At 45.3% G+C, this 26,658-nt stretch overlaps 1 protein-coding gene across 3 annotated transcripts in view; it reads left to right on the top strand.

Moving 5' to 3' along the window:
- The window catches only part of LOC120997785 (U2 snRNP associated SURP domain containing), an 82,296-nt gene that overhangs the window by 7,862 nt on the left and 47,776 nt on the right, over positions 1-26,658 (top strand). For all 3 annotated transcript variants that reach the window (XM_040428054.1, XM_040428053.1, XM_040428052.1), the window contains exon 2: positions 11,873-11,974. In XM_040428054.1, the coding sequence (XP_040283988.1) occupies positions 11,873-11,974 (102 nt within the window). The remainder of the gene's footprint in view (positions 1-11,872; positions 11,975-26,658) is intronic.

Genomic DNA, 26,658 nt, shown 5'->3' with positions numbered 1-26,658 from the left:
GGGGTGGTGATGAGCAATCATAGAGGGTGTGTCTTCGGTTGTGGGCAAAGCTGGACTCCTCTCTGAAGCATGGAGGACACAGGACTCATCTAAGGTGCATTTTTCTCTGAACTGATAGTTTGTTCAGAATTGATTTTAATATCATTATTAATGTATTAAAAAGTATTTATAGAAAAGTAAGTGGTTAAATAGGCTTAGAAACTGAAGACAGGTTCCCTTTAAAACGTTCACCTGAGTGCTACTACTTCTTCTTCTAGATTCCACTGCGCATCGTCTCGCTTGCGCAGTGTTATTACAAGTGCTTGTTCCATTCAAGTGAATGTAACGACGTAATTACACTGCGCCGCTGAGACTTCCTAGATGACAATCAGCACCACCAGGAGTCGGACACCCGCTGATCACATCAATAATACTGCCTGCACAACCCGTTTAACCCCTTATGGACCGGGCTCATTTTCACCTTAAAGAGAACCTTTCACCGATTCTTACCCTATGAACTAAGTATACAGACATGTGGAGCGGCGCCCGGGGATCTCTCTGCACTTACTATTATCCCCGGGCGCCGCTCCGTTCTCCTGCTATGTCCTCCGGTATCTCTGTTCCCTAAGTTATGGTATGCGGAGTCTGCCCTAGCGCTGGCCAATCGCATTGCAGAGCTCACAGCCTGGGAGAAAATAACCTCCCAGGCTGTGAGCTCTGCGCTGCGATTGGCCAGCGCTAGGGCAGACTCCGCCTACCATAACTTAGGGACTGATATCTCCGCCTACTATAACTTAGTGAGCGGAGATACCGGATGGCATAGCAGGAGAACGGAGCGGCGCCCGGGGATAATAGTAAGTGCAGTGAGATCCCCGGGCGCTGCTCTACATATCTGTATAGTTAGTTCATAGGGTAAGAATCGGTGAAAGGTCCTCTTTAAGGACCAGGCCATTTTTTGCAAATCTGACCAGTGTCACTTTAAGTGGTGATAACTTTAAAACGCTTTGACTTATCCAGGCCATTCTGAGATAGTTTTTTTGTCACATATTGTACTTAAAGTACTTTTTATAAAAAAAAAATACCAAATTTACCAAAGATTTAGAAAAATTAGCAAATTTCCAAGTTTCAATTTCTCTACTTCTATAATACATAGTAATACCTCCAAAAATAGTTATTACTTTGCATTCCCCATATGTCTACTTCATGTTTGGATCATTTTGGGAATGATATTTTATTTTTGGGGGAGGTTACAAGGCTTAGAAGTTTAGAAGCAAATCTTGAAATTTTTCAGAAATTTTCAAAAACCCACTTTTTAGGGACCAGTTCAGGTCTGAAGTCACTTTGTGAGGCTTACATAATAGAAACCACTCAAAAATGACCCCATTCTAGAAACCACACCCCTCAAGGTATTCAAAACTGATTTTACAAACGTCATTAACCCTTTAGGTGTTCCGCAAATGGAGATCAAATTTCAGAATTTCGTTTTTGTTTTTTTTGGCAAATTTTAATCCATTTTTTTTTCCAGTAACAAAGCAAGGGTTAACAGCCAAACGAAACTCAGTATTTATTGCCCTGATCCTGTTAAGAAACGCCCCATATGTGGTCGTAAACTACTGTACGGGCACACAGTAGGGCGTAGAGGGAAAGGAGCGCCGTGTGGTTTTTGGTAGGCAGGTTTTGCTGGACTGTTTTTTTGATTCCATGTCCCATTTGAAGCCCCCCTGATGCATCCCTAGAGTAGAAACTCCATAAAAGTGACCCCATTTTGGAAACTACGGGATAAGGTGGCAGTTTTGTTGGGACTATTTTTAGGGTACATATGATTTTTGGTTGCTCTATATTACATTTTTGTGAGGCAAGGTTACCAAAAATAGAAATTCTGAAATTTCATCTCCATTTGCCATAAACTGTTGAGGAACACCAAAAGGGTTAATAAAGTTTGTAAAATCAGTTTTGAATACCTTGAGGGGTGTAGTTTCTTAGATGGGGTCACTTTTATGGAGTTTCTACTCTAGGGGTGCATCAGGGGTTCTTCAAATGGGACATGGTGTAAATAAACCAGTCCAGCAAAATCTGCCTTCCAGAAACCATACGGCGTTCCTTTCCTTCTGCGCCCTGCCGTTGGTCATACAGCAGTTTACGACCACATATGGGGTGTTTCTGTAAACTGCAGAATCAGGGTAATTAATATTAAGTTTTGTTTGGCTGTTAACCCTTGCTTTGTTACTGGAAAAAACCGATTAAAATGGAAAATTTGCCAAAAAATAGCTGTTTTGGCACCGTTTTTTTTGTTTTTTTTTGACCGTGTTCATCTGAGGGGTTAGGTCATGGGGTATTTTTATAGAGCAGATTCTTACGGGTGCGGTGATACCTAATATGTAAACTTTTTTTAATTTTATTTTAGTTTTACAAAATAATATTTTAGAAAAAATAAAATTTTGTTTTAGTGTCAAGTCTGAGAACCATATTTTTTTTTCTTTTGGATTTTCAGTGGCTAAATGGAATTAAAATTGGGGAAGGGGATTATTAATTTAGTACTCCATGGAAGTGCGGTACTCTCTGAAGCAACCAATAATACAGAGGCCCGGATGATCGGGGCACATGTCACACTGAGTGGTGGTGTCCTTCCATATCCCCCTCCTGTGTCACACCTTTTTTGGGGACCGTCCCTTCTTTCCAGTATGGGGGACCACACCTGGAAAGTGACCAGGGGCGATCTGGGCGCCTCCAGTTCCCGAGGTACTCCGGCCTTCTCTTTCCCGGTCAGAAAAGATCAGGTCCTTGAGGACTGCCTCATAAAATTGGAGGAATTTCCCTGTGCTGCCCGCGCTCCGGGACAGCACAAAAGAGTTGTACAAGGCAACCTGTACCAATTAGACCGCAACTTTTTTGTACCATGCCCGGGTTTTGCACATGGCATTATATGGCTTGAAGACTTGATCAGAGAGATCAACTCCTCCCATATACCGATTGTAGTCGACGATACAATCGGGCTTGAGGACCGTTGCCGCGGTACCTCGCACAGGGACAAGGGTGATGCCGTTACTGTGAATTGTGGAAAGTACAAGGACATCCCTCTTGTCCTTATATCTGACCAGCAACAGGTTTCCACTGGTAAGGGCACGAGTGTCACCCCTGGGGGTAGGTACCTGGAGGGGGTGGGTAGAGAGGCCGCGTTGATTTTTCTGCACGGTCCCACAAGCGGACGTGGATCTGGCGGTGAGGGACTGGAACAAGGGGATACTAGTATAAAAGTTATCCACGTACAGGGGTGGTAACCCTTATCTAGCAGTGGGTGCATAAGGTCCCACACAAGTTTTCCGCTAACACCCAGAGTGGGGGGAGATTCTGGGGGTTCAATACGGGAATCTCGCCCCTCGTACACTCAAAACTTGTAAGTGTACCCTGAGGTACTCTCACAAAGTTTGTATAGCTTCACGCCATACCTCGTCCGCTTAGAGGGAACATACTGGCGGAAAATAAGTCTCCCTTTAAAAGCAATGAGAGACTCATCAACCGCGACCTCCCTTCCAGGTACATAGGCCTCCAAAAATTTAGGGGTGCGTGTGTGGAAAACTTTATTCAGTGTGTGTGTGGGGGACGGGTTTTCGCGTACTTTGCCCGTACTTTTTTACTAACTCTCCCTCACTATCCCTGTCTAATCTACCTCTCCCTACCACACCCAAATACGCTGATTTGTGCCTGATGGCACAAAAAAAACTTAGGCCTCTTTCACACTTGCGTTGTCCGGATCCGGCATGTACTCCACTTGCCCGAATTACACTCCAGATCCGGAAAAACGCAAGTGTACTGAAAGCATTTGAAGACGGAACCGTCTTCAAAATGCTTTCAGTGTTACTATGGCACCCAGGACGCTATTAAAGTCCTGGTTGCCATAGTAGGAGCGGGGAGCGGGGGAGCAGTATACTTACAGTCCGTGCGGCTCCCGGGGCGCTCCAGAATGACGTCAGAGCGCCCCATGCGCATGGATGACGTGTCCAATGCGATCACATGATCCATGCGCTTGGGGCGCCCTGACGTCACTCTGGAGCGCCTGGGGAGCCGCACGGACGGTAAGTATACTGCTCTCCCGCTCCCCGCTCCACTTTACCATGGCTGCCAGGACTTTAGCGTCCCGGCAGCCATGGTAACCATTCAGAAAAAGCTAAATGTCGGCTCTGGCAATGCGCCGAAACGACGTTTAGCTTAAGGCCGGAACCGGATCAATGCCTTTCAATGGGCATTAATTCCGGATCCGGCATTGCGGCAAATGTTCCGGATTTTTGGCCGGAGCAAAAAGCGCAGCATGCTGCAGTATTTTCTCCGGCCAAAAAACGTTCCGTTCCGGAACTGAAGACATCCTGATGCATCCTGAACGGATTTCACTCCATTCAGAATGCATTAGGATAATCCTGATCAGGATTCTTCCGGCATAGAGCCCCGACGACGGAACTCTATGCCGGAAGACAAGAACGCAGGTGTGAAAGAGCCCTAACTGTAGCCGGAGTTCCTCCCTCTCCCCGCTTCATTGACAGTGTATGAGCTGGGAGAGGAGCTCCGGCAATTGAAATTTGCTGCTGCACCTGCCCAGCTAGCCAATCAGAAGCGATCCTGAGAGGTGGCGTGACCTCCCAGGATCGCAGAACGGTGATTGGTGGTCTATTATCACACCACCGATCACCGTCCTATTCCGGGTAATCGGGTCACCAGAGACCCGAATAACCCGGAAACGCAGCAAACCGCTGGTCTGAATTGACCTGCGTTTTGCTGCGATCGCCGACACGGAGGGGGGGTCACAGGACCCCTTGGGCATTGTACCAAGGTGCCTGCTCATTGATTTGAGCAGGCACCTTGTTCCGATCACCGCACGGCGGTGATCGGAACTACACAGGGCGTACCTGTACGCCCTCTGTCCTTAAGTACCAGGGCGAACAGGTACGCCCTGTGTCCGTAAGAGGTTAAGTTTCAAAACACAAAAAAAAAATTATATATATATGTGTTAACCTGTAAATTTACTGACCCAGGGGGTGAAGGTTACAGGTCAGTTTTACTGCATAGAGAATGCTGTTAAAACAAAACTATGGGGGGGTTCAATTTCATCCTATTTGAAATTTTTCCCCTGTTTTTCACTACTGGGTCAGTATGATTACAACAATACCACATTTATATATACTTTCTTTTGTTATAATACTAAAAATAAAAAAAAAGGGAAAAAGCATTGACATTGTGGTTCCTCGGCTTTTAAATTCAACGCCACCAATGAGATCTCCCCACATACCAGACAGATGAGCTGTATGGTAAAAACTGTACAGCATATAGAGTAATGGCCAGACTTGTCGTTTTTTGGTCACCTCACGCTCCAAAAAAGTGATTAAAAATTGTATGTACCCCAAGATGTTAACAAAGAGGCAAAGCAGCTCCCTCTGCAACATTAACCCCTTCAGGACCTTGCTATTTTTCACCTTAAGGACCAGGCAATTTTTATCAAAATGTATCACTTTGTCAGGCATGTCCAAACTGCGGCCCTCCAACTGTTGCAAAACTACAACTCCCAGCATGACCTGATAGCTGTAAGCTATCCAGGCATGCTAGTAGTTGTAGTTTTGCAGCAGCTGGAGGGCCGCAGTTTGGACATGCCTGCTTTGTGGTAATAACTTTAAAAAGCTTTTACTTATCGAGGCCATTCTGAGATTTTCTTTTCTCATCACATATTGTACTTCATGACAGTGGTAAAAAATACCAAATTTATAAAAAAAAAAAAAATTGTGGAGGTCGAAACTGTCTATATTTTTACAACACACGGAAACATAAAATGAAATATACCCGTATTTTTTATATATACAGTACAGACCAAAAGTTTGGACACACCTTCTCATTCAAAGAGTTTTCTTTATTTTCATGACTATGAAAATTGTAGATTCACACTGAAGGCATCAAAACTATGAATTAACACATGTGGAATTATATACATCACAAACAAGTGTGAAACAACTGAAAATATGTCATATTCTAGGTTCTTCAAAGTAGCCACCTTTTGCTTTGATTACTGCTTTGCACACTCTTGGCATTCTCTTGATGAGCTTCAAGAGGTAGTCCCCTGAAATGGTTTTCACTTCACAGGTGTGCCCTGTCAGGTTTAATAAGTGGGATTTCTTGCCTTATAAATGGGGTTGGGACCATCAGTTGCGTTGAGGAGAAGTCAGGTGGATACACAGCTGATAGTCCTACTGAATAGACTGTTAGAATTTGTATTATGGCAAGAAAAAAGCAGCTAAGTAAAGAAAAACGAGTGGCCATCATTACTTTAAGAAATGAAGGTCAGTCAGTCAGCAGAAAATTGGGAAAACTTTGAAAGTAAGGGCTATTTGACCATGAAGGAGAGTGATGGGGTGCTGCGCCAGATGACCTGGCCTCCACAGTCACCGGACCTGAACCCAGTCGAGATGGTTTGGGGTGAGCTGGACCGCAGAGTAAAGGCAAAAGGGCCAACAAGTGCTAAGCATCTCTAGGAACTCCTTCAAGACTGTTGGAAGACCATTTCAGGGGACTACCTCTTGAAGCTCATCAAGATAATGCCAAGAGTGTGCAAAGCAGTAATCAAAGCAAAAGGTGGCTACTTTGAAGAACCTAGAATATGACATATTTTCAGTTGTTTCACACTTGTTTGTTATGTATATAATTCCACATGTGTTAATTCATAGTTTTGATGCCTTCATAGTCATGAAAATAAAGAAAACTCTTTGAATGAGAAGGTGTGTCCAAACTTTTGGTCTGTACTGTATATATATATATATATATATATATATATATATATATATATATATATATATATATATATATATATATAATGTAAATTTATTTTGGTGCACTGAGTAGCTGACGGGCTCCTTATCTCTGAACTCTGCGGTTTGGCAGGGTCCTTTACACCAGTCAGATTGGAGAATGTTTGTCATGTGATTGAAATTCCATAAGAGTTATCTTTTATTGGCAGAACTGTTTCTAATCTGTACATTAACAGCCTACGCGTTTCGTACATTACAGGCTCATAGTTCTAGCAGTCCTGTATTTGGAGGCCTTTTATGGAATTTCGGTGAAATGCTGCACTTTGATTAATGGGTTATTGATGTAGATTGCAGAAATGGTTAATTTCTTACAGGTGCACAGCGGACAAGAAATGTCATTCTGCTCAAGGTGTTCGTGGTTTTCTTTTGAGAAACGCATTCCCTTGTTACCACTTGGGTGCGGAGTACAAAGGCGTTGAGAGACGGTAGACCTGCAGCTTGAGTGCCGTGTGTGTGCATCTCCTGCAGATCTTTCTTCATAATGTGCGCAGCGTGTTTAGTGCCTGAGTGGGAGGCAAACCCGAGACCATTATAATTCCCTTACTTCAAAGACCAATCCTACACTGAACAAATGGAAATGGAATAAGCCACTTATGGGGGCGTAGCTTTAGTTTTCCCAGATATCTGCAAGGAACCAGATGGCTGATGTGCAGAGGAATGGGAGTCCTGGCCCATACAGTCTGTAGCGGTCTATCTTTACTGATCTAGGCAGGGTTAAGACCAGGGTGGAGGGGTATAGATCTTCTATGTGACGGGATGGTAACCCTATAGAAAGCGCTGTACTATACATGTTGAGTCACTAGCTTAGAAAACAGTTCTTAGATTACAATTCCTGTTAGCAGCAGTGGCAAATCCCGATGTGTACAATGTGAAAACTGCTGATTGCACTGATAGACGTGTAGTTAGAAGTAGGGATCGACCGATATTGATTTTTTAGGGCCGATACCGATAATTTGTGAACTTTCAGGCCGATAGCCGATAATTTATACCGATATTCTGGGAATTTTCATTTTTGAGAAGAAAAAAAATTCCTACACAAATCTGCTGAAAATTAATATGTTTATTGGTAATGTGTATTTTTTTTGTTTATTGTTAATGTGTATTTTTTTTTTATAAATCTTTTTCATTTATACTTAATATTTTTGTGTTTTTTTTTTACTAACTTTTAGCCCCCTTAGGGACTAGAACCTTTGTCCTATTCACCCTGATAGATCTCTATCAGGGTGAATAGGATCTCACACTGTCCCTGCTGCTCTGTGCATAGTGCACACAGCAGCATGGAGCTTGTCCTGGCAGCCAGGGCTTCAATAGCGTCCTGGCAGCCAGGGCTTCAATAGCGTCCTGGCAGCCAGGGCTTCAATAGCGTCCTGGCAGCCAGGGCTTCAATAGCGTCCTGGCTGCCAGGGCTTCAATAGCGTCCTGGCTGCCAGGGCTTCAATAGCGTCCTGGCTGCCAGGGCTTCAATAGCGTCCTGGCTGCCAGGGCTTCAATAGCGTCCTGGCTGCCATGGTAACCGATCGGAGCCCCAGGCTTACACAGCTGGGGCTCCGATCGGAGGAGCAGGGGAGAGGGGATCCTGTGGCCACTGCCACCAATGATTAATACTGGGTGGGTGGGGTGGTGGGGGGGGGGCGCACTGCGCCACCAATGTTTTTACTATTGGCCGGGATTGGGATGGGGGTGGGGGGCGCACTGCGCCACCAATGATTAATACTGGGGGACTTGGGGGGGCGCACTGCGCCACCAATGAAGATAAGTCTCTCGATCATTCATATACAGGAGGCGGGAGCTGGCTGCAGAATCACATAGCCGGCTCCCGACCTCTATCAGCGGTAGCTGCGATCCGCGGCACCTGAGGAGTTAACTACCGCAAACCGCAGCTATTGCTCATAGAGGTCGGGAGCCGGCTATGTGATTCTGCAGCCAGCTCCCGCCTCCTGTATATGAATGAATGAGAGGCTTATCTTCATTGGTGGCGCAGCGGCCACAGCCCCTCCCCTCCTCTTATGTTCTATCCCCTCATTGGCGGCAGCAGCAGCACAGGGGGAGGAGACACTGCTTCCTTCTCCCCTGTGCTGCGGAGGGAACACAGAGAGCGCTGAGAGCAGCGCGATCTGTGTTCCCCATACGTTATCGGTATATCGGCAAAATAGATGCCGATACCGATAACGTTCAAAATCCTCAATATCGGCCGATAATATCGGCCAAACCGATAATCGGTCGATCCCTAGTTAGGAGATGAGGACTGAGTGTTTATGGATCCATGTGCGGAGCAGACTATTACCTGGTGGTATAGATCTGTAATATTACACTTTATACAGATTACCAACTTCTATCTCTAGCTTCCTCAAATGGGTTTTCTGAGATACTTTTACTGATATTGGGTCATCAGTATCTGATCGGTGGGGGTCCGATACCCGGGATCAGCTGTTTGAGAAAGCACTGGTGCACGCAGTAGCGCTGTGGCCTTCTCGCGGTGCCAACCATTTGATAGCGGCTGCGCTTGGTATTGGAGCTCAGAAACGTCCACTTCAATGGGGCTGAGCTGCGTCTAGGCCATGTCGCCCAGGAACATGTCAGATGACCTAGGGAAAGCTGTGGAAAGGCTGCACTGCTACTGGAAGCGCTGCTGCCTTCTCACAGCGGGTGTCGGACCCCTCCGATCAGTAAAAATATCTTGGAAAACCCATTTAACAGCATTGACGCGCTTCTCCACCCTGGAGAGTGGAGGGAGGTGGGGGGATCCCAGTTTTTATGTGCTGGCTGTGAATTTACAGATTGTTGAAATCCTGGTCAAGATTTCAATACGGCTTTTTTGACCCTGAACTTAACAGCATCATAATGAGGGGACACTAAGTCCTGACAAGCAAGAAAAAGAGTATCCTGCTAAGTAACGTTGGCCACGCTTTCTGCATGGCGATCTGCAAGCTGCTGCGGAAGTGCTTTTAGCAGATTCCCTGCAGTCGGAGAAGTGCCTCCTTCCTCCCAGTCCTTCCATCTTCAGCTGGTGTCAGATTGTGCGCTAGCGTGACCTCAGACAAGACAGGAAGTTCAGCATTGCGAAAGAGGTGGAAACGGCAAAACTTCAGCAACTTCTTACAAAACCTCCTCCTATGTGTGTGTGCAGGTATACTATACAGTACCAGGTTTGCCCCTATAGGCAGGAGGGATTTTATGTGGAGATAATGTTACCCTTACGTTGTGCAAATAGACCAGCTTTCCCAGGATCCTGACGGGCAGCTCTGCCTAGCTGTGCTATTTGGGACTGGGGAGAAGGATCTATTTGGGTAGACAGGATGTTTACCAATTCCTATTACAGGTCCATATAATGTGTTGTTCCTGGGACATTGAATGACAAATCTGTCTAGCCATGCCAGAGTTTGGAGGTTCTTACTCTGCGTGTCCAGGCTCCAAGGCCACACTTGGTACATACATTCTCTGTGTGCTACATCCATAAATATAATATCAGAACATCCCTGAGTATACACTATATACGTAGTTTGATCTCCAGTGTACCGCCACATGCTCCCCAGTTTTCCGAAGTTGCTGAAAGGTAAATCGTCCTTTAAGATGCTGTGAGTTCCTGCCTGACTGCGGATCTGCTGGACTGTACGCACATGGCGCCATGAGTGCAGCAGACCCGCAGTAACTCATTAGGATGCCGAGGAGCAGTGTTCTGTCTAGGAAACTGGCCTATAATGGAGATAGACCTCTTCTGAGGGCATTGAATGTAATCTGCAGCTGTCTTATGGAGTTAAAGTAGCACTGTACTTTCAGTAAACTTTTCATATGTTATAGGGACATGTTAAAAATGTAGATCGCTGGGTGTCTGAGCGCTGAGAATCCCACCAATCGCTAGAAGGCGGGGAGAGAAGTGCTCACTTAGTGTGTTCTCTCTCCTTGCTGCAGTCTATGGGCCTCTCTCGCTCCCATCTCTTGCTGCACGGAGAGACAACGCTAAACAAGCACTTCTCTCCCCTTGTTCTAGAGATCGTGGGGGTCTCATTGCTCAGATCCCCACCGATCCAAACTGTCATATTCCCTATGACATATCAAAAGTGTACTGAAAGTACTGGGCCACTTTAAAGGGGTAGTTCAGCAATTTTATATTGATGACCTATCCTCAGAATAGGTCGTTAATATCTGACTGGCGGGGTCCGACACCCAGCACCCCCACCTATCAGCTGTTTGATTGGGAGGCTGCACTCTATGCGCGCGCCGCTTCCTGTTCATTACACTAGGCATTGTCTCCAGTGTATCGGTGGCATAGTGTAATCACAACTATTCACTCCATTAAATTGAATGGAGCGGGAACTTGTCATTACACTGCACTTGCGAGATGACATGCAGTGTAATGAAGGACAGCTGATCGGCAGGGGTGTCAGACCCCCCACCAATCAGATATTGATGACCTATCCTTAGGAAAGGGTCAATATAAATCGCAGCACAACCCTTTAAAGGCCTTGTTGTGATGTCAATATATAATTACTGAATGGATCCATTTACAAGTAGGAAGTCTTTGGGTAAGGCTACATTCACACAAACATATTTTGTTTCCATGTTCATTCTGTTTTTTTTTTTTTTGCGGCTAGGACCGCGTGCTATCCAGATCTGTATGTCCGTTCCGTAGCCCCGCAAAAAAATAGAACGTCATGTCCTATTCTTGTCCATTTTGCGGACAAGGATAAGCATTGTTACAAGGGATTCGAAAAAAAAACAAAAAAAAAAAACGAATGCCATACGGACATCATCTGTTTTTTTTGCGGATCTGCCATCTGCGCACTGCAAAACACATAGTCGTGTGAATGTTGCCTAACAGACAAGAAAAGTGTGTGGTGGTGGGGGTCTTGAATTCAGATTCTTTGCTGCTGCTCGCCTCTCAATGGACTCATTCATTTTAATTAGATCTGTCAGGGTTCCAGTCTGTTTTTCACTATTGCAATTTTCACCTAAAATCTGTTTCCTTACTTTTTAATGCAGGGCGTTTTGTGTTAAATGTGGATATTGGAATATTCATGTGTTAACAAAGGTGTTCTGTTTTCAACTTCCAGCAACCTCTCTTAGACAGCAAGCTTAAAGCATTCAGCATTGGGAAAATGAGTACGACAAAGAGAACACTAAGCAAGAAGGAGCAAGAGGAACTGAAGAAGAAGGTGAGACACTTAGGCCTCTTTCAGACGGGCGTTGCGGGAAAATGTGCGGGTGCGTTGCAGGAACACGCGCGATTTTTCTGCGCGAGTGCAAAACATTGTAATGCGTTTTGCACTCGCGTGAGAAAAATCGCTCATGTTTGGTACCCAAACCCGATCTTCACAGAAGTTCGGGCTTGGGATCGGTGTTGTGTAGATTGTATCATTTTCCCTTATAACATGGTTATAAGGGAAAATAATAGCATTCGGAATACAGAATGCATAGTAAAATAGCGCTGGAGGGGTTAAAAAAAATAATAATAATAATTTAACTCACCTTAGTCCACTTGATCGCACAGCCCGGCATCTCCTTCTGTCTCCTTCTTTGCTGAACAGGACCTGTGGTGACGTCACTCCGGTCATCACATGATCCCATCACATGGTCCCGTTCCTGCAATGAATGAATGCTCACCACATGGTCCCGTTCCTGCAATGAATGAATGCTCACCACATGGTCCCGTTCCTGCAATGAATGAATGCTCACCACATGGTCCCGTTCCTGCAATGAATGAATGCTCACCACATGGTCCCGTTCCTGCAATGAATGAATGCTCACCACATGGTCCCGTTCCTGCAATGAATGAATGCTCACCACATGGTCCCGTTCCTGCAATGAATGAATGCTCACCACATGGTCCCGTTCCTGCAATGAATGAATGCTCACCACATGGTCCCGTTCCTGCAATGAATGAATGCTCACCACATGGTCCCGTTCCTGCAATGAATGAATGCTCACCACATGGTCCCGTTCCTGCAATGAATGAATGCTCACCACATGGTCCCGTTCCTGCAATGAATGAATGCTCACCACATGGTCCCGTTCCTGCAATGAATGAATGCTCACCACATGGTCCCGTTCCTGCAATGAATGAATGCTCACCACATGGTCCCGTTCCTGCAATGAATGAATGCTCACCACATGGTCCCGTTCCTGCAATGAATGAATGCTCACCACATGGTCCCGTTCCTGCAATGAATGAATGCTCACCACATGGTCCCGTTCCTGCAATGAATGAATGCTCACCACATGGTCCCGTTCCTGCAATGAATGAATGCTCCCCACATGGTCCCGTTCCTGCAATGAATGAATGCTCACCACATGGTCCCGTTCCTGCAATGAATGAATGCTCACCACATGGTCCCGTTCCTGCAATGAATGAATGCTCACCACATGGTCCCGTTCCGCAAAGAAGGAGACAGACGAGATGCCGGCAGCGCGATCAAGTGGACTAAGGTGAGTTAAATTATTATTATTATTATTTTTTTTTAACCCCTCCAGCGCTATTTTACTATGCATTCTGTATTCAGAATGCTATTATTTTCCCTTATAACCATGTTATAAGGGAAAATAATAAAGATCGGGTCTCCATCCCGATCGTCTCCTAGCAATCGTGCGTGAAAATCGCACCGCATCCGCACTTGCTTGCGGATGCTTGCGATTTTCACGCAACCCCATTCACTTCTATGGGGCCTGCGTTGCGTGAAAAACGCAGAATATAGAGCATCCTGCGATTTTCACGCAACGCACAAGTGATGCGTTAAAATCACCGCTCATGTGAACAGCCCCATAGAAATGAATTGGTCGGTATTCAGTGTGGGTGCAATGCGTTCAACTCGCGCATCGCATCCCCCGCGGAATACTCGCCCGTGTGAAAGGTGCCTTAGACTACTTTCACACTCGCGTTTTGGCTTTCAGTTTGTGAGATCCGTTCAGGGCAAATGGATCAGTTCTGAACGGATGCAGACGGTTGTATTATCTGAACGGATCAGTCTGTGCAGATCTATGTGTGAGTGTGAAAGTAGCCTTAGCTGTAAACACACAGGGGGTCATTTATGAAGACCGGCGAAGTTATGTAGAGACGCAAGCCTTGGTGCCACCGGCCGTGCAGCATGGTTTAAAGGCTATGTACTCCTTTTGGAGGCAATTTTTTTTAAAAATTATTGCATTTAACTTATTTTTGGGTAAAAATCATATTTTCAATTGGCCTTTATAAAAAATATTGAGCAATTCTGTCTCAAAGGGTTAACTGTCTAGCTGTATGACTAAGGCTACTTTCATATTAGCGTTTTTGCGCATCCGTCATGGATCTGCAAAAAACGCTTCCGTTACCATAATACAACCGCATGCATTTGTCATGAACGGATCCGGTTGTATTATGTCTTCTATAGCCAAGACGGATCTGTTTTGGTGGCAAACTGATGCATTCTGAGCGGATCCTTTTCCATTCAGAATGCATTAGGGCAAAACTGATCCGTTTTGGACCGCTTGTGAGAGCCCATGAATGATCTCTCAAACGGAAAGCCAAAATGCTAGTGTGAAAGTAGCATTATACTTTCTTTTTCTGCCTTCTAATAAACCGTATCTCTGAATTACTAAGGGGTCATAAACACTTATTTAAGCCACATTCTTATCAGTAAGATAAGGACTGAGCTATAATGAGTGTTTATAATGTGAGAGATCAGAGATAAGGAGCCCGTCAGCTACTCGGATGACGGAAAAGAGAGAAAATCCAGAGGCTGCTACTAGAGCATCTCCGCTATGTGCAGAAAAAAGGATTTCATATTTATAATAAAGACCAATAAAAAAAAATGATTGCACTCAAAGGTGTACATAGCCTTTAACCCCTTCCCGACATATGACGGAATAGTACGTCATGGCGGCAGGTGCGTTCCCATGTTATAAGGGAAAATAATACAGGGAATAAACTTTAATGGGGTCTGGGGTTGCTTTCATCCCTATCATCTCCTAGCAACCATGCGTGAAAATCGCACCGTATCCGCACTTGCTTGCGGATGCTTGTGATTTTCACGCATACCCATTCATTTCACTTTTATGGGGCCTGCATTGCATGAAAAACGCAGAATATAGAACCTGCTGCGATTTTCACGCAACGCACAAATGATGTGTGAAAATCACAGCTTATGTGCACAACCCCATTGAAGTGAATGGGTCTGGATTCAGTGCAGGTACAATACGTTCACCTCACGCATTGCACCCACGCGGAATTCTCGCCCTTGTGAAAGGGTCCTAAGACAATCGGTCAAAAAAATAAAAAACCTTTGGCTCTCAGACTGTGGAGACACTAAAACATCTTTTTTTTTTTTTGTTTCAAAAATGCTATTATTGTGTAAAACTAAAAAAATAAGAAAAAATATACATATTGGGTATTGCCACGTCCGTAACGACCTGCTCTATAAAAATATCATGTGACCTAACCCCTCAGGTGGATGCTGTAAAAATAAATAAATAAAAACTGTGGCAAAACGACCAATTTTTTTGGTCACCTTGCCTTATAAAGTTTAATAATAAATGATCAAAAAATCATACCCAATAATGGTACCAATAAAAACGTCAACTCTTCCTGCAGAAAATGAGCCCCTGCACAAGACGATTGGCAGAAAAATAAAAAAATATGGCGTTCAGAAATGGACACACAAAAACATATATTTTTTTTCAAAAATGCATTATTATGTAAAACTGAAACAAACGAAAGTAGACATATTTGATATCACCGTGTCCGTAATTACCTGCTCTATAAAAATAGCACATGATCTAACCTGTCAGATGAACTTTGTAAAAAATAAAAAGTGCCAAAACAGCCATTTTTTGGTTACCTTGCCTCACAAAAACCGTAATATAGAGCAATTAAAAATCATGTGTCCCAAAATAGTACCAATAAAACTGTCACCTTGTCCCCTAGTTTCCAAAATGGGGTCACTTTTGGAAGTTTCTACTGTAAGGATGCATTAGGGGGGCTTGAAATGGGACATGGTGTCTAAAAACCAGTCCAGCAAAATTTGTCTTCCAAAAACCATGCGGCAGTCCTTTCTTTCTGCGCCCTGCCGTGCGCCCTTACATCAGTTTAGGACCACATGTGGGCTGTTTCTGTAAACCTCAGAATCGGGGTAATAAATTTTGAGTTTTGTTTGGCTGCTAACTCTTGATGTGTTAAAGAAAAAAAATTTGATTAAAATTAAAATTTGGCAAAAAAGTGAAATTTTGAAATTTCATCTCCATTTTCCTTTAATTCTTGTGGAACACCTAAAGGGTTAACAAAGTTTGTAAAATCAGTTTTGAGTAACTTGAGGGGTGTAGTTTCTACAATAGGGTCCATTATGGGGGGGGGGGGGGGGGGTTTCCACTATGTAAGCCCAAAAAGTGACTCCAGACCTGAAGTGGTCCATTAAAAAGTGGGTTTTGGAAATTTTCTTAAAATTTTAAGAATTGCTTCTAAACTTCTAATAAGCCTTCCAACGTCCCCAAAAAATAAAATGACATTTACAAAATGATGCAAACATAAAGTAGACATATGGGGAATTTTAAGTAATAAATATTTTACGAGGTATTACTTTCTGTTTTAAAAGCAGAGAAATAGAGATTTGTAAAATTGCAAATTTCTCAAAATTTTTGCTAAATTTGGATTTTTTCATAAATAAAGGTGAAATATATTGACTCAAATTTATGACTGTCATGAAGTACAATGTGTCACGAGAAAACAATCTCTGAATGACTTGGATAAATAAAAACGTTCCAAAGTTATTACCACATAAAGGGACACATGTCAGATTTGCAAAAAATGGCCTGGGCAGGAAGGTGAAAACTGGCCCGGGGTTGAAGGGGTTAAATTATGCCAGCTCCCTTGCTGGCGTAGTTTGACTATTTTCCATGGCATAAACTGGCGTAGAAAATGATAAATAAGATGGATCCCACTGCCCCCCCAGTCACGCCACTCCCCCTTTTTCCACCATCTTGGCAAAGTGGCGTGAGCGAGGAAAAGTCACAGATTTTGCCACAATACCACTGTGCGACAAAATCTTTGCTTTTAATACGCCACTAAGTGGCATATGTTAATAATGACCCCCCTCAGTGCCTTAGGGGCAGCTACCCCCTGTAATAAGAAGGCAATGCTAATAATGATTGCTTTTAACACTTGCACATATGCAGGCCACAAATCTCAAGTCATAGCTCTTGGTCTCGTATATTAAAGGTTTTTTCTCATTACAAACAACCACCTTTATTTCAGAGCTCTTTGTGGCTCCCAGCAAATAGTTAATTTTTGCTAGGAGAAGATTCAGGCAGTTATATGCTATATCATTCCTGTGTACAGCTACTAAACTTTAATTAGCTTCAAGATCCAAGGAAAATGATAAAGTATGCTGATAAATGCAATAGGTTTTATCTGATCCAGTGTCAGAAACCTGTTCAGCATGGATTAGTAATTATGCTGTACAATCAAATTGTTGGTGATTATTGTAGACATGTGACTGTGGAGCTGAACTACTACTCTCAGCTCCACATAAACGTGCTTCTACATTGGGAATGAACTGGCAGAAGCTTCCATGCAGAGGTTTACTGGGTCACTTCAACAAATAGCATTTATTATGTAGAGAAAGTTAATACAAGGCACTAATATATTGTTATTATCCATATTGCTTCCTCTGCTGGCTGGATTCATTTTTGCATCTCATTATACACTGCTAGTTTCCATGGTTACAACCACCCTGCAATCCATCAGCAGTGGCCGTGCTTACACACTATAAAAAAAAAAAAGAAAAAAAAGCACCAGCCTATGTGCGCTTCCACAGTCCCGGCCACCAGAGAGGCCAGCAGTTTTTCCTATATTGTGCAAGCACGGCCACCGCTAATGGAGTGAAGGGTGGTCATAACCATAGAAACGATCCGTGTATAATGTGATGGAAAAATGAATCCAGCCAGCAAACGAAGCCACATGAACTATCACAATACATTAGTAAGTGGTTTGTATTCACTTTCTCTACATGATAAATGCCACTTATTGAAGTGAGACAACCCCTCTAAATTCCAGCCAAAATCTGTAGGGGGAAACGTGTGTACTTACTTCCCATTGTTCCCTGATAGAGACACTTACTGCCATTCATATGGTTGTGGATTTTTTCCATGTGGATTTCTAAACTGCTTTAAGAAAGGGCGTTAGCCTATTTAATGGGGCTAATCCAGCATTCAAGCTACACATCTTGGGCAAAAGTCAGAGGGTCACCCTCATATTTCTACCTGATTTTTTTGGCGTGTATTTTTACTATGTGTACACCCTTTAAATGGACATTTAAATCGATTCCTTCGCCTCCCTATAGTGACAGTTACATAATACAGTGGACAAAAATACATAACTACATCAATTTCAACAAAGGGATGAGTGTGGATGTGAATAACATGCTTATGTAAATGTGTAGAATTCTGTTTTCTCTCTACTTTCCCTTAAAGGGCTTCTGTCACCCCCCAAAAGTCATTTTTCATTTTTGGGCTAATTAAAATCCTTATAGTGCGATTATTCAATATATAGTGCTCTTACCTTTTTTCTGTTTAGTTTCTTTAAAAACCGCACTTTTATAATATGTTAATTACCTTTCTACCAGCAAGTAGGTCGGTTACTTGCTGGTAGCCGCCGCATCCTCCTTTCAAAAAAACGCCCCCTTCTGTTGATTGACAGGGCCAGCGAGCGCTCTCCTCCTCCGGCTGGCCCTGTCTGCAATTCAAATCCTGCGCCTGTGCCTTACGTGTCTTCATTCTGCGCAGGCGCTCTGAGAGGACGACACTCTCTTCCTCAGTGCGCCTGCGCCGATGACGTCTTCTCTTTCGGGTTTAGAGGTGACGTCATCGGCGCAGGCGCACTGAGGGAGTGCTGAGGAAGCAAGCGTCCTTCTCAGAGCGTCTGCGCTGAATGAAGACACTTAAGGCGCGGGATTTGAATTGCAGACAGGGCCAGCCGGAGGAGGAGAGCGCTCGCTGGCTCTGTCGATCAACAGGAGGGGGCGTTTTTTTTTAAAGGAGGATGCGGCGGCTACCAGCAAGTAACCGCCCTACTTGCTGGTAGAAAGGTAATTAACATATTATAAAAGTGCGGTTAAACAGAAAAAGGTAAGAACTAGGGGTGGGCGATATAGGCGATATGCAATTTAAATTTGTGCCACGATATGGATTTAGCGCATATCGCCTATAGCGGCACATCAGGGGCTGGGGGGCGGATCAGGGGCTGGGGGGCACATGAGAGGCTGGGGGGCTGATCAGGGGCTGGGGGGCAAATGAGAGGCTGGCTGCCATGGTCAGCTCCCTGCTGTGTGCACAAAGCACAGGGCAGCAGGGAGAGTGTAAAGTCCTATTCACCCTAATAGACCTTTATTAGGGTGAATAGGACAAGGGTTCTAGCCCTTAACCACTTGCCGCCGCACTAACGCCGAAAGGCGTCATTGCGGCGGCTCCCCCAGGCTACGCTAACGCCGATTGGCGTCATCTCGCGTGAGCCGAGATTTCCTGTGAACGCGCGCACACAGGCGCGCGCGCTCACAGGAACTGAAGGTAAGAGAGTTGATCTCCAGCCTGCCAGCGGCGATCGTTCGCTGGCAGGCTGGAGATGTGTTTTTTTTAACCCCTAACAGGTATATTAGACGCTGTTTTGATAACAGCGTCTAATATACCTGCTACCTGGTACTCTGGTGGTCCCCTTTGTTTGGATCGACCACCAGAGGACACAGGTAGCTCAGTAAAGGTAGCACCAAGCATCACTACACTACACTACACCCCCCCCCCCCCCCGGTCACTTATTAACCCCTTATTAGCCCCTGATCACCCCATATAGACTCCCTGATCACCCCCCTGTCATTGATTATCCCCCTGTCATTGATCACACCCCTGTAAAGCTCCATTCAGATGTCCGCATGATTTTTACGGATCCACTGATAGATGGATCGGATCCGCAAAACGCATACGGACGTCTGAATGGAGCCTTACAGGGGCGTGATCAATGACTGTGGTGATCACCCCATATAGACTCCCTGATCACCCCCCTGTCATTGATCAACCCCCTGTAAAGCTCCATTCAGATGTCCGCATGATTTTTACGGATCCACTGATAGATGGATCGGATCCGCAAAACGCATACGGACGTCTGAATGGAGCCTTACAGGGGCGTGATCAATGACTGTGGTGATCACCCCATATAGACTCACTGATCACCCCCCTGTCATTGATTACACCCCTGTCATTGATCACCCCCCTGTAAAGCTCCATTCAGATGTCCGCATGATTTTTACGGATCCACTGATAGAAGGATCGGATCCGCAAAACACATACGGACATCTGAATGGAGCCTTACAGGGGGGTGATCAATGACAGGGGGGTGATCACCCCATATAGACTCCCTGATCACCCCCCTGTCATTGATCACCCCCCCGTCAGGCTGCATTCAGATGTCCGTATGATTTTTACGGATCCACTGATACATGGATCGGATCCGCAAAACACATACGGACATCTGAATGGAGCCTTACAGGGGGGTGATCAATGACAGGGGGGTGATCACCCCATATAGACTCTCTGATCACCCCCCTGTCATTGATCACCCCCCTGTCATTGATCACCCCCCTGTAAGGCTCCATTCAGACATTTTTTTGGCCCAAGTTAGCGGAATTTTTTATTTTTTTTCTTACAAAGTCTCATATTCCACTAACTTGTGTCAAAAAATTAAATCTCACATGAACTCACCATACCCCTCACGGAATCCAAAATGCGTAAAATTTTTTAGACATTTATATTCCAGACTTCTTCTCACGCTTTAGGGCCCCTAGAATGCCAGGGCAGTATAAATACCCCACATGTGACCCCATTTCGGAAAGAAGACACCCCAAGGTATTCCGTGAGGGGCATATTGAGTCCATGAAAGATTGAAATTTTTGTCCCAAGTTAGCGGAAAGGGAGACTTTGTGAGAAATAAATAAAAAATTCAATTTCCGCTAACTTGTGCCAAAAAAAAAAAAATTCTATGAACTCGCCATGCCCCTCATTGAATACCTTGGGGTGTCTTCTTTCCAAAATGGGGTCACATGTGGGGTATTTATACTGCCCTGGCATTCTAGGGGCCCCAAAGCGTGAGAAGAAGTCTGGGATCCAAATGTCTAAAAATGCCCTCCTAAAAGGATTTTGGGCACCTTTGCGCATCTAGGCTGCAAAAAAGTGTCACACATCTGGTATCGCCGTACTCAGGAGAAGTTGGGGAATGTGTTTTGGGGTGTCATTTTACATATACCCATGCTGGGTGAGAGAAATATCTTGGTCAAATGCCAACTTTGTATAAAAAATGGGAAAAGTTGTCTTTTGCCAAGATATTTCTCTCACCCAGCATGGGTACATGTAAAATGACACCCCAAAACACATGTGGTATCGCCGTATTCAGGAGAAGTTGGGCAATGTGTTTTGGGGTGTCATTTTACATATACCCATGCTGGGTGAGAGAAATATCTTGGCAAAAGACAACTTTTCCCATTTTTTTTATACAAAGTTGGCATTTGACCAAGATATTTCTCTCACCCAGCATGGGTATATGTAAAATGACACCCCAAAACACATTCCCCAACTTCTCTTGAATACGGCGATACCACATGTGTGACACTTTTTTGCAGCCTAGGTGGGCAAAGGGGCCCACATTCCAAAAAGCACCTTTAGGATTTCACAGGTCATTTACCTACTTACCACACATTAGGGCCCCTGGAAAATGCCAGGGCAGTATAACTACCCCACAAGTGACCCCATTTTGGAAAGAAGACACCCCAAGGTATTCCGTAAGGGGCATGGCGAGTTCCTAGAATTTTTTATTTTTTGTCACAAGTTAGTGGAAAATGATTATTTATTTATTTTTTTCTTACAAAGTCTCATATTCCACTAACTTGTGACAAAAAATAAAAACTTCCATGAACTCACTATGCCCATCAGCGAATACCTTGGGGTGTCTTCTTTCCAAAATGGGGTCACTTGTGGGGTAGTTAGACTGCCCTGGCATTCTAGGGGCCCAAATGTGTGGTAAGGAGTTTGAAATCAAATTCTGTAAAAAATGACCAAATGACCAGTGAAATCCGAAAGGTGCCCTTTGGAATATGGGCCCCTTTGCCCACCTAGGCTGCAAAGTGTCACACATCTGGTATCTCCGTATTCAGGAGAAGTTGGGGAATGTGTTTTGGGGTGTCATTTTACATATACCCATGCTGGGTGAGAGAAATATCTTGGCAAAAGACAACTTTTACCATTTTTTTATACAAAGTTGTCTTTTGCCAAGATATTTCTCTCACCCAGCATGGGTATATGTAAAATGACACCCCAAAACACATTCCCCAACTTCTCCTGAATACAGAGATACCACATGTGTGACACTTTTTGCAGCCTAGGTGGGCAAAGGGGCCCATATTCCAAAGAGCACCTTTCGGATTTCACTGGCCATTTTTTACAGAATTTGATTTCAAACTCCTTACCACACTTGGGCCCCTAGAATGCCAGGGCAGTATAACTACCCCACAAGTGACCCCATTTTGGAAAGAAGACACCCCAAGGTATTCGCTGATGGGCATAGTGAGTTCATGGAAGTTTTTATTTTTTGTCACAAGTTAGTGGAATATGAGACTTTGTAAGAAAAAAAAATAAAAATCATCATTTTCCGCTAACTTGTGACAAAAAATAAAAAGTTCTATGAACTCACTATGCCCATCAGCGAATACCTTAGGGTGTCTACTTTCCGAAATGGGGTCATTTGTGGGGTGTTTGTACTGTCTGGCCATTGTAGAACCTCAGGAAACATGACAGGTGCTCAGAAAGTCAGAGCTGCTTCAAAAAGCGGAAATTCACATTTTTGTACCATAGTTTGTAAACGCTATAACTTTTACCCAAACCATTTTTTTTTTTACCCAAACATTTTTTTTTAATCAAAGACATGTAGAACAATAAATTTAGAGCAAAATTTATATATGGATGTCGTTTTTTTTTTTTTGCAAAATTTTACAACTGAAAGTGAAAAATGTCATTTTTTTGCAAAAAAATCGTTAAATTTCGATTAATAACAAAAAAAGTAAAAATGTCAGCAGCAATGAAATACCACCAAATGAAAGCTCTATTAGTGAGAAGAAAAGGAGTTAAAATTCATTTGGGTGGTAAGTTGCATGACCGAGCAATAAACCGCTAAAGTTGTGGAGTGCCGATTTGTAAAAAAGGGCCTGGTCTTTAGGGGGGTATAAACCTGTGGTCCTTAAGTGGTTAAGGAGGCTAATGGTTATTAAATAAAAAAGTAAAAAAAAAAAAAAAAAAAAAGTTTAAACACCCCCCCCCCCCCAAATATGCAATATATATCGCGATATATTGTTTTCTATATTGCACATGCTTAAAATTATATCGCAATATAGATTTTAGGCCATATCGCCCACCCCCAGTAAGAGCCCTATATATTGAATAATCGCACTATAAGGATTTTAATTAGCCCAAAAATGAAAAATGACTTTTGGGGAGTGACAGAAGCCCTTTAAAGGAGTTTTGCAAAGTTTTTGTTATCCCTTATCCACAGGGTAGGGGGTAACTAACTGAACACTGGGATCCTGAGAACAGGCCCCCCCCCCCCCCCCCCCCTTGTCCCAGGGAGTCTTGTTCCTAGTGATCAGTTAGTTAACCACCATCTTGTGTATAGGGGACAACTTGCATACTTGGCATAACTCCTTTAAGAGAAGGTAGAGAGAAAACAGAATTGTACACATTTACATAAGCATTTGTTATTTAATTCTTAGAATTCATTTAATCCTTTTTAACCCTTTCCAGACCTGCTCCTGTCTTTAAAGATGGTGCCCACATGGAAGCACAGCGGGCACCATAGCTACTGGGATTCTACTGTTTAAAACAGCAAGCACCTTGGGCTAATGTCTGCGATAACACCTAACGCAGACATTTAACCTCTTAGATGCCGTGGTTAGTTGTAACCACGGCATCTGAATTGGCTTTCCCCAGGAGCGCTGTGTTCCCGGAGGGTTTCGATAGTTCGCTCTTGCAGATATCGGGGAAGCTGCTGCTTCTATATAAAAGCCTTGGTCTCTGTGAAGAAACCGAGGCTTTTATAACTCTAGTTCCTGTGGAGCCCTGCAGTTGGCAGGACTCCATAAGAAAATGGCTAATCTGCAGTGCATTGCAATGGTAAGCGCTTACAATGTGTTGGAGAAGCAACTGTCCTAGAGTGACTTAAAAGGAAAAAAAGTTTTAATAAATTCAAACACTCCCCATAGTTAAAATGAAAATAATTAGGCACCAAATGAAAATGGCCAATTTGCCATTTTTTTTGTCTCTTCACCTACCATGAAAAAGTGATGCTCTCCAAAATAGTATAAATAAAAAATTACAGATCGCCCCGTAAAAAAAGAGCCCCCACACACCGCTCCATAGACATAACTATAACAAAAAAAAGTTATAGAGATCCGAATATGGCAATTCAGAAAAAAATATTTTTCCAGTTATTTTTATTTTTTTCCCATATAAATACACAAGAAAAAAAATATATAAATGTGGTATTGATGTAATTGTACTGACCTTGAGAATGAAGGGTACTGGTCAGTTTTACTGCATAGGGAAAGCTGTAAAAACAAAACCCAGAAAACTATGGCAGAACTCCATTTTTCAATGTGTGTGTGTATATATATATATATATATATTTTATGAGTGTCTGTCTGTCTGTCCAGACGTCTGTCTGTCCAGACGTCTATCTGGGCGTTCTTTACGCGCGACCAAACGACTGGACCGTTCTTTGGCACACAGGTACATCAGGTTTCCGGGAAGGTTTTAGACCAGGTCTCTGCTCTCTAGGGCGTACCGTTCTTGAGAGATTCCAAAAAAATGAGCCCCCCCAATACAAACCTGCAAGTCTTTCTCTTCGAATCCCAACTGCTATAAACACAGTTTTACTCCAGGTTTCCATAACAACCCAGCCATTTTTCTATACTGCTTAAAGGGGCGGGCACTGTGGAGGTCACGGTTGTTAAAGGGGCGGGCACTGTGGAGGTCACGGTTGTTAAAGGGGCGGGCGCTGCGGAGGTCACTGTTGAAGGGGCGGGCGCTGCGGAGGTCACTGTTGAAGGGGAGGGCGCTGCTGAGGTCACTTGTTGAAGGGGCGGGCGCTGCTGAGGTCACTGTTGTTGAAGGGGCGGGCGCTGCTGAGGTCACTGTTGTTGAAGGGGCGGGCGCTGCTGAGGTCACTGTTGTTGAAGGGGCGGGCGCTGCTGAGGTCACTTGTTGAAGGGGCGGGCGCTGCTGAGGTCACTTGTTGAAGGGGCGGGCGCTGCTGAGGTCACTGTTGTTGAAGGGGCGGGCGCTGCTGAGGTCACTGTTGAAGGGGCGGGCGCTGCTGAGGTCACTGTTGTTGAAGGGGCGGGCGCTGCTGAGGTCACTGTTGAAGGGGCGGGCGCTGCTGAGGTCACTGTTGTTGAAGGGGCGGGCGCTGCTGAGGTCACTGTTGTTGAAGGGGCGGGCGCTGCTGAGGTCACTGTTGTTAAAGGGGCGGGCGCTGCTGAGGTCACTGTTGTTGAAGGGGCGGGCGCTGCTGAGGTCACTGTTGTTGAAGGGGCGGGCGCTGCTGAGGTCACTGTTGTTGAAGGGGCGGGCGCTGCTGAGGTCACTGTTGTTGAAGGGGCGGGCGCTGCTGAGGTCACTGTTGTTGAAGGGGCGGGCGCTGCTGAGGTCACTGTTGTTGAAGGGGCGGGCGCTGCTGAGGTCACTGTTGTTGAAGGGGCGGGCGCTGCTGAGGTCACTGTTGTTGAAGGGGCGGGCGCTGCTGTGGTCACTGTTGTTGAAGGGGCGGGCGCGGTTGTTAAAGGGGCGGGCGCTGCTGAGGTCACTGAAGGGGCGGGGCGCTGCTGAGGTCACTTGTTGAAGGGGCGGGGCGCTGCTGAGGTCACTTGTTGAAGGGGCGGGGCGCTGCTGAGGTCACTTGTTGAAGGGGTTGGGCGCTGCTGAGGTCACTTGTTGAAGGGGCGGGGCGCTGCTGAGGTCACTTGTTGAAGGGGCGGGGCGCTGCTGAGGTCACTTGTTGAAGGGGCGGGGCGCTGCTGAGGTCACTTGTTGAAGGGGCGGGGCGCTGCTGAGGTCACTTGTTGAAGGGGCGGGGCGCTGCTGAGGTCACTTGTTGAAGGGGCGGGGCGCTGCTGAGGTCACTTGTTGAAGGGGCGGGGCGCTGCTGAGGTCACTTGTTGAAGGGGCGGGGCGCTGCTGAGGTCACTTGTTGAAGGGGCGGGGCGCTGCTGAGGTCACTTGTTGAAGGGGCGGGGCGCTGCTGAGGTCACTTGTTGAAGGGGCGGGGCGCTGCTGAGGTCACTTGTTGAAGGGGCGGGGCGCTGCTGAGGTCACTTGTTGAAGGGGCGGGGCGCTGCTGAGGTCACTTGTTGAAGGGGCGGGGCGCTGCTGAGGTCACTTGTTGAAGGGGCGGGGCGCTGCTGAGGTCACTTGTTGAAGGGGCGGGGCGCTGCTGAGGTCACTTGTTGAAGGGGCGGGGCGCTGCTGAGGTCACTTGTTGAAGGGGCGGGGCGCTGCTGAGGTCACTTGTTGAAGGGGCGGGGCGCTGCTGAGGTCACTTGTTGAAGGGGCGGGGCGCTGCTGAGGTCACTTGTTGAAGGGGCGGGGCGCTGCTGAGGTCACTTGTTGAAGGGGCGGGGCGCTGCTGAGGTCACTTGTTGAAGGGGCGGGGCGCTGCTGAGGTCACTTGTTGAAGGGGCGGGGCGCTGCTGAGGTCACTTGTTGAAGGGGCGGGGCGCTGCTGAGGTCACTTGTTGAAGGGGCGGGGCGCTGCTGAGGTCACTTGTTGAAGGGGCGGGGCGCTGCTGAGGTC

Source organism: Bufo bufo, chromosome 4 (assembly GCF_905171765.1).
Source record: "Bufo bufo chromosome 4, aBufBuf1.1, whole genome shotgun sequence".
In the NCBI taxonomy this organism is placed as follows: Eukaryota; Metazoa; Chordata; class Amphibia; order Anura; family Bufonidae; genus Bufo; species Bufo bufo.
The sequence above is the reverse complement of the archived record's forward strand: the minus strand, read 5'-3'. Positions and strand labels throughout refer to the sequence as shown.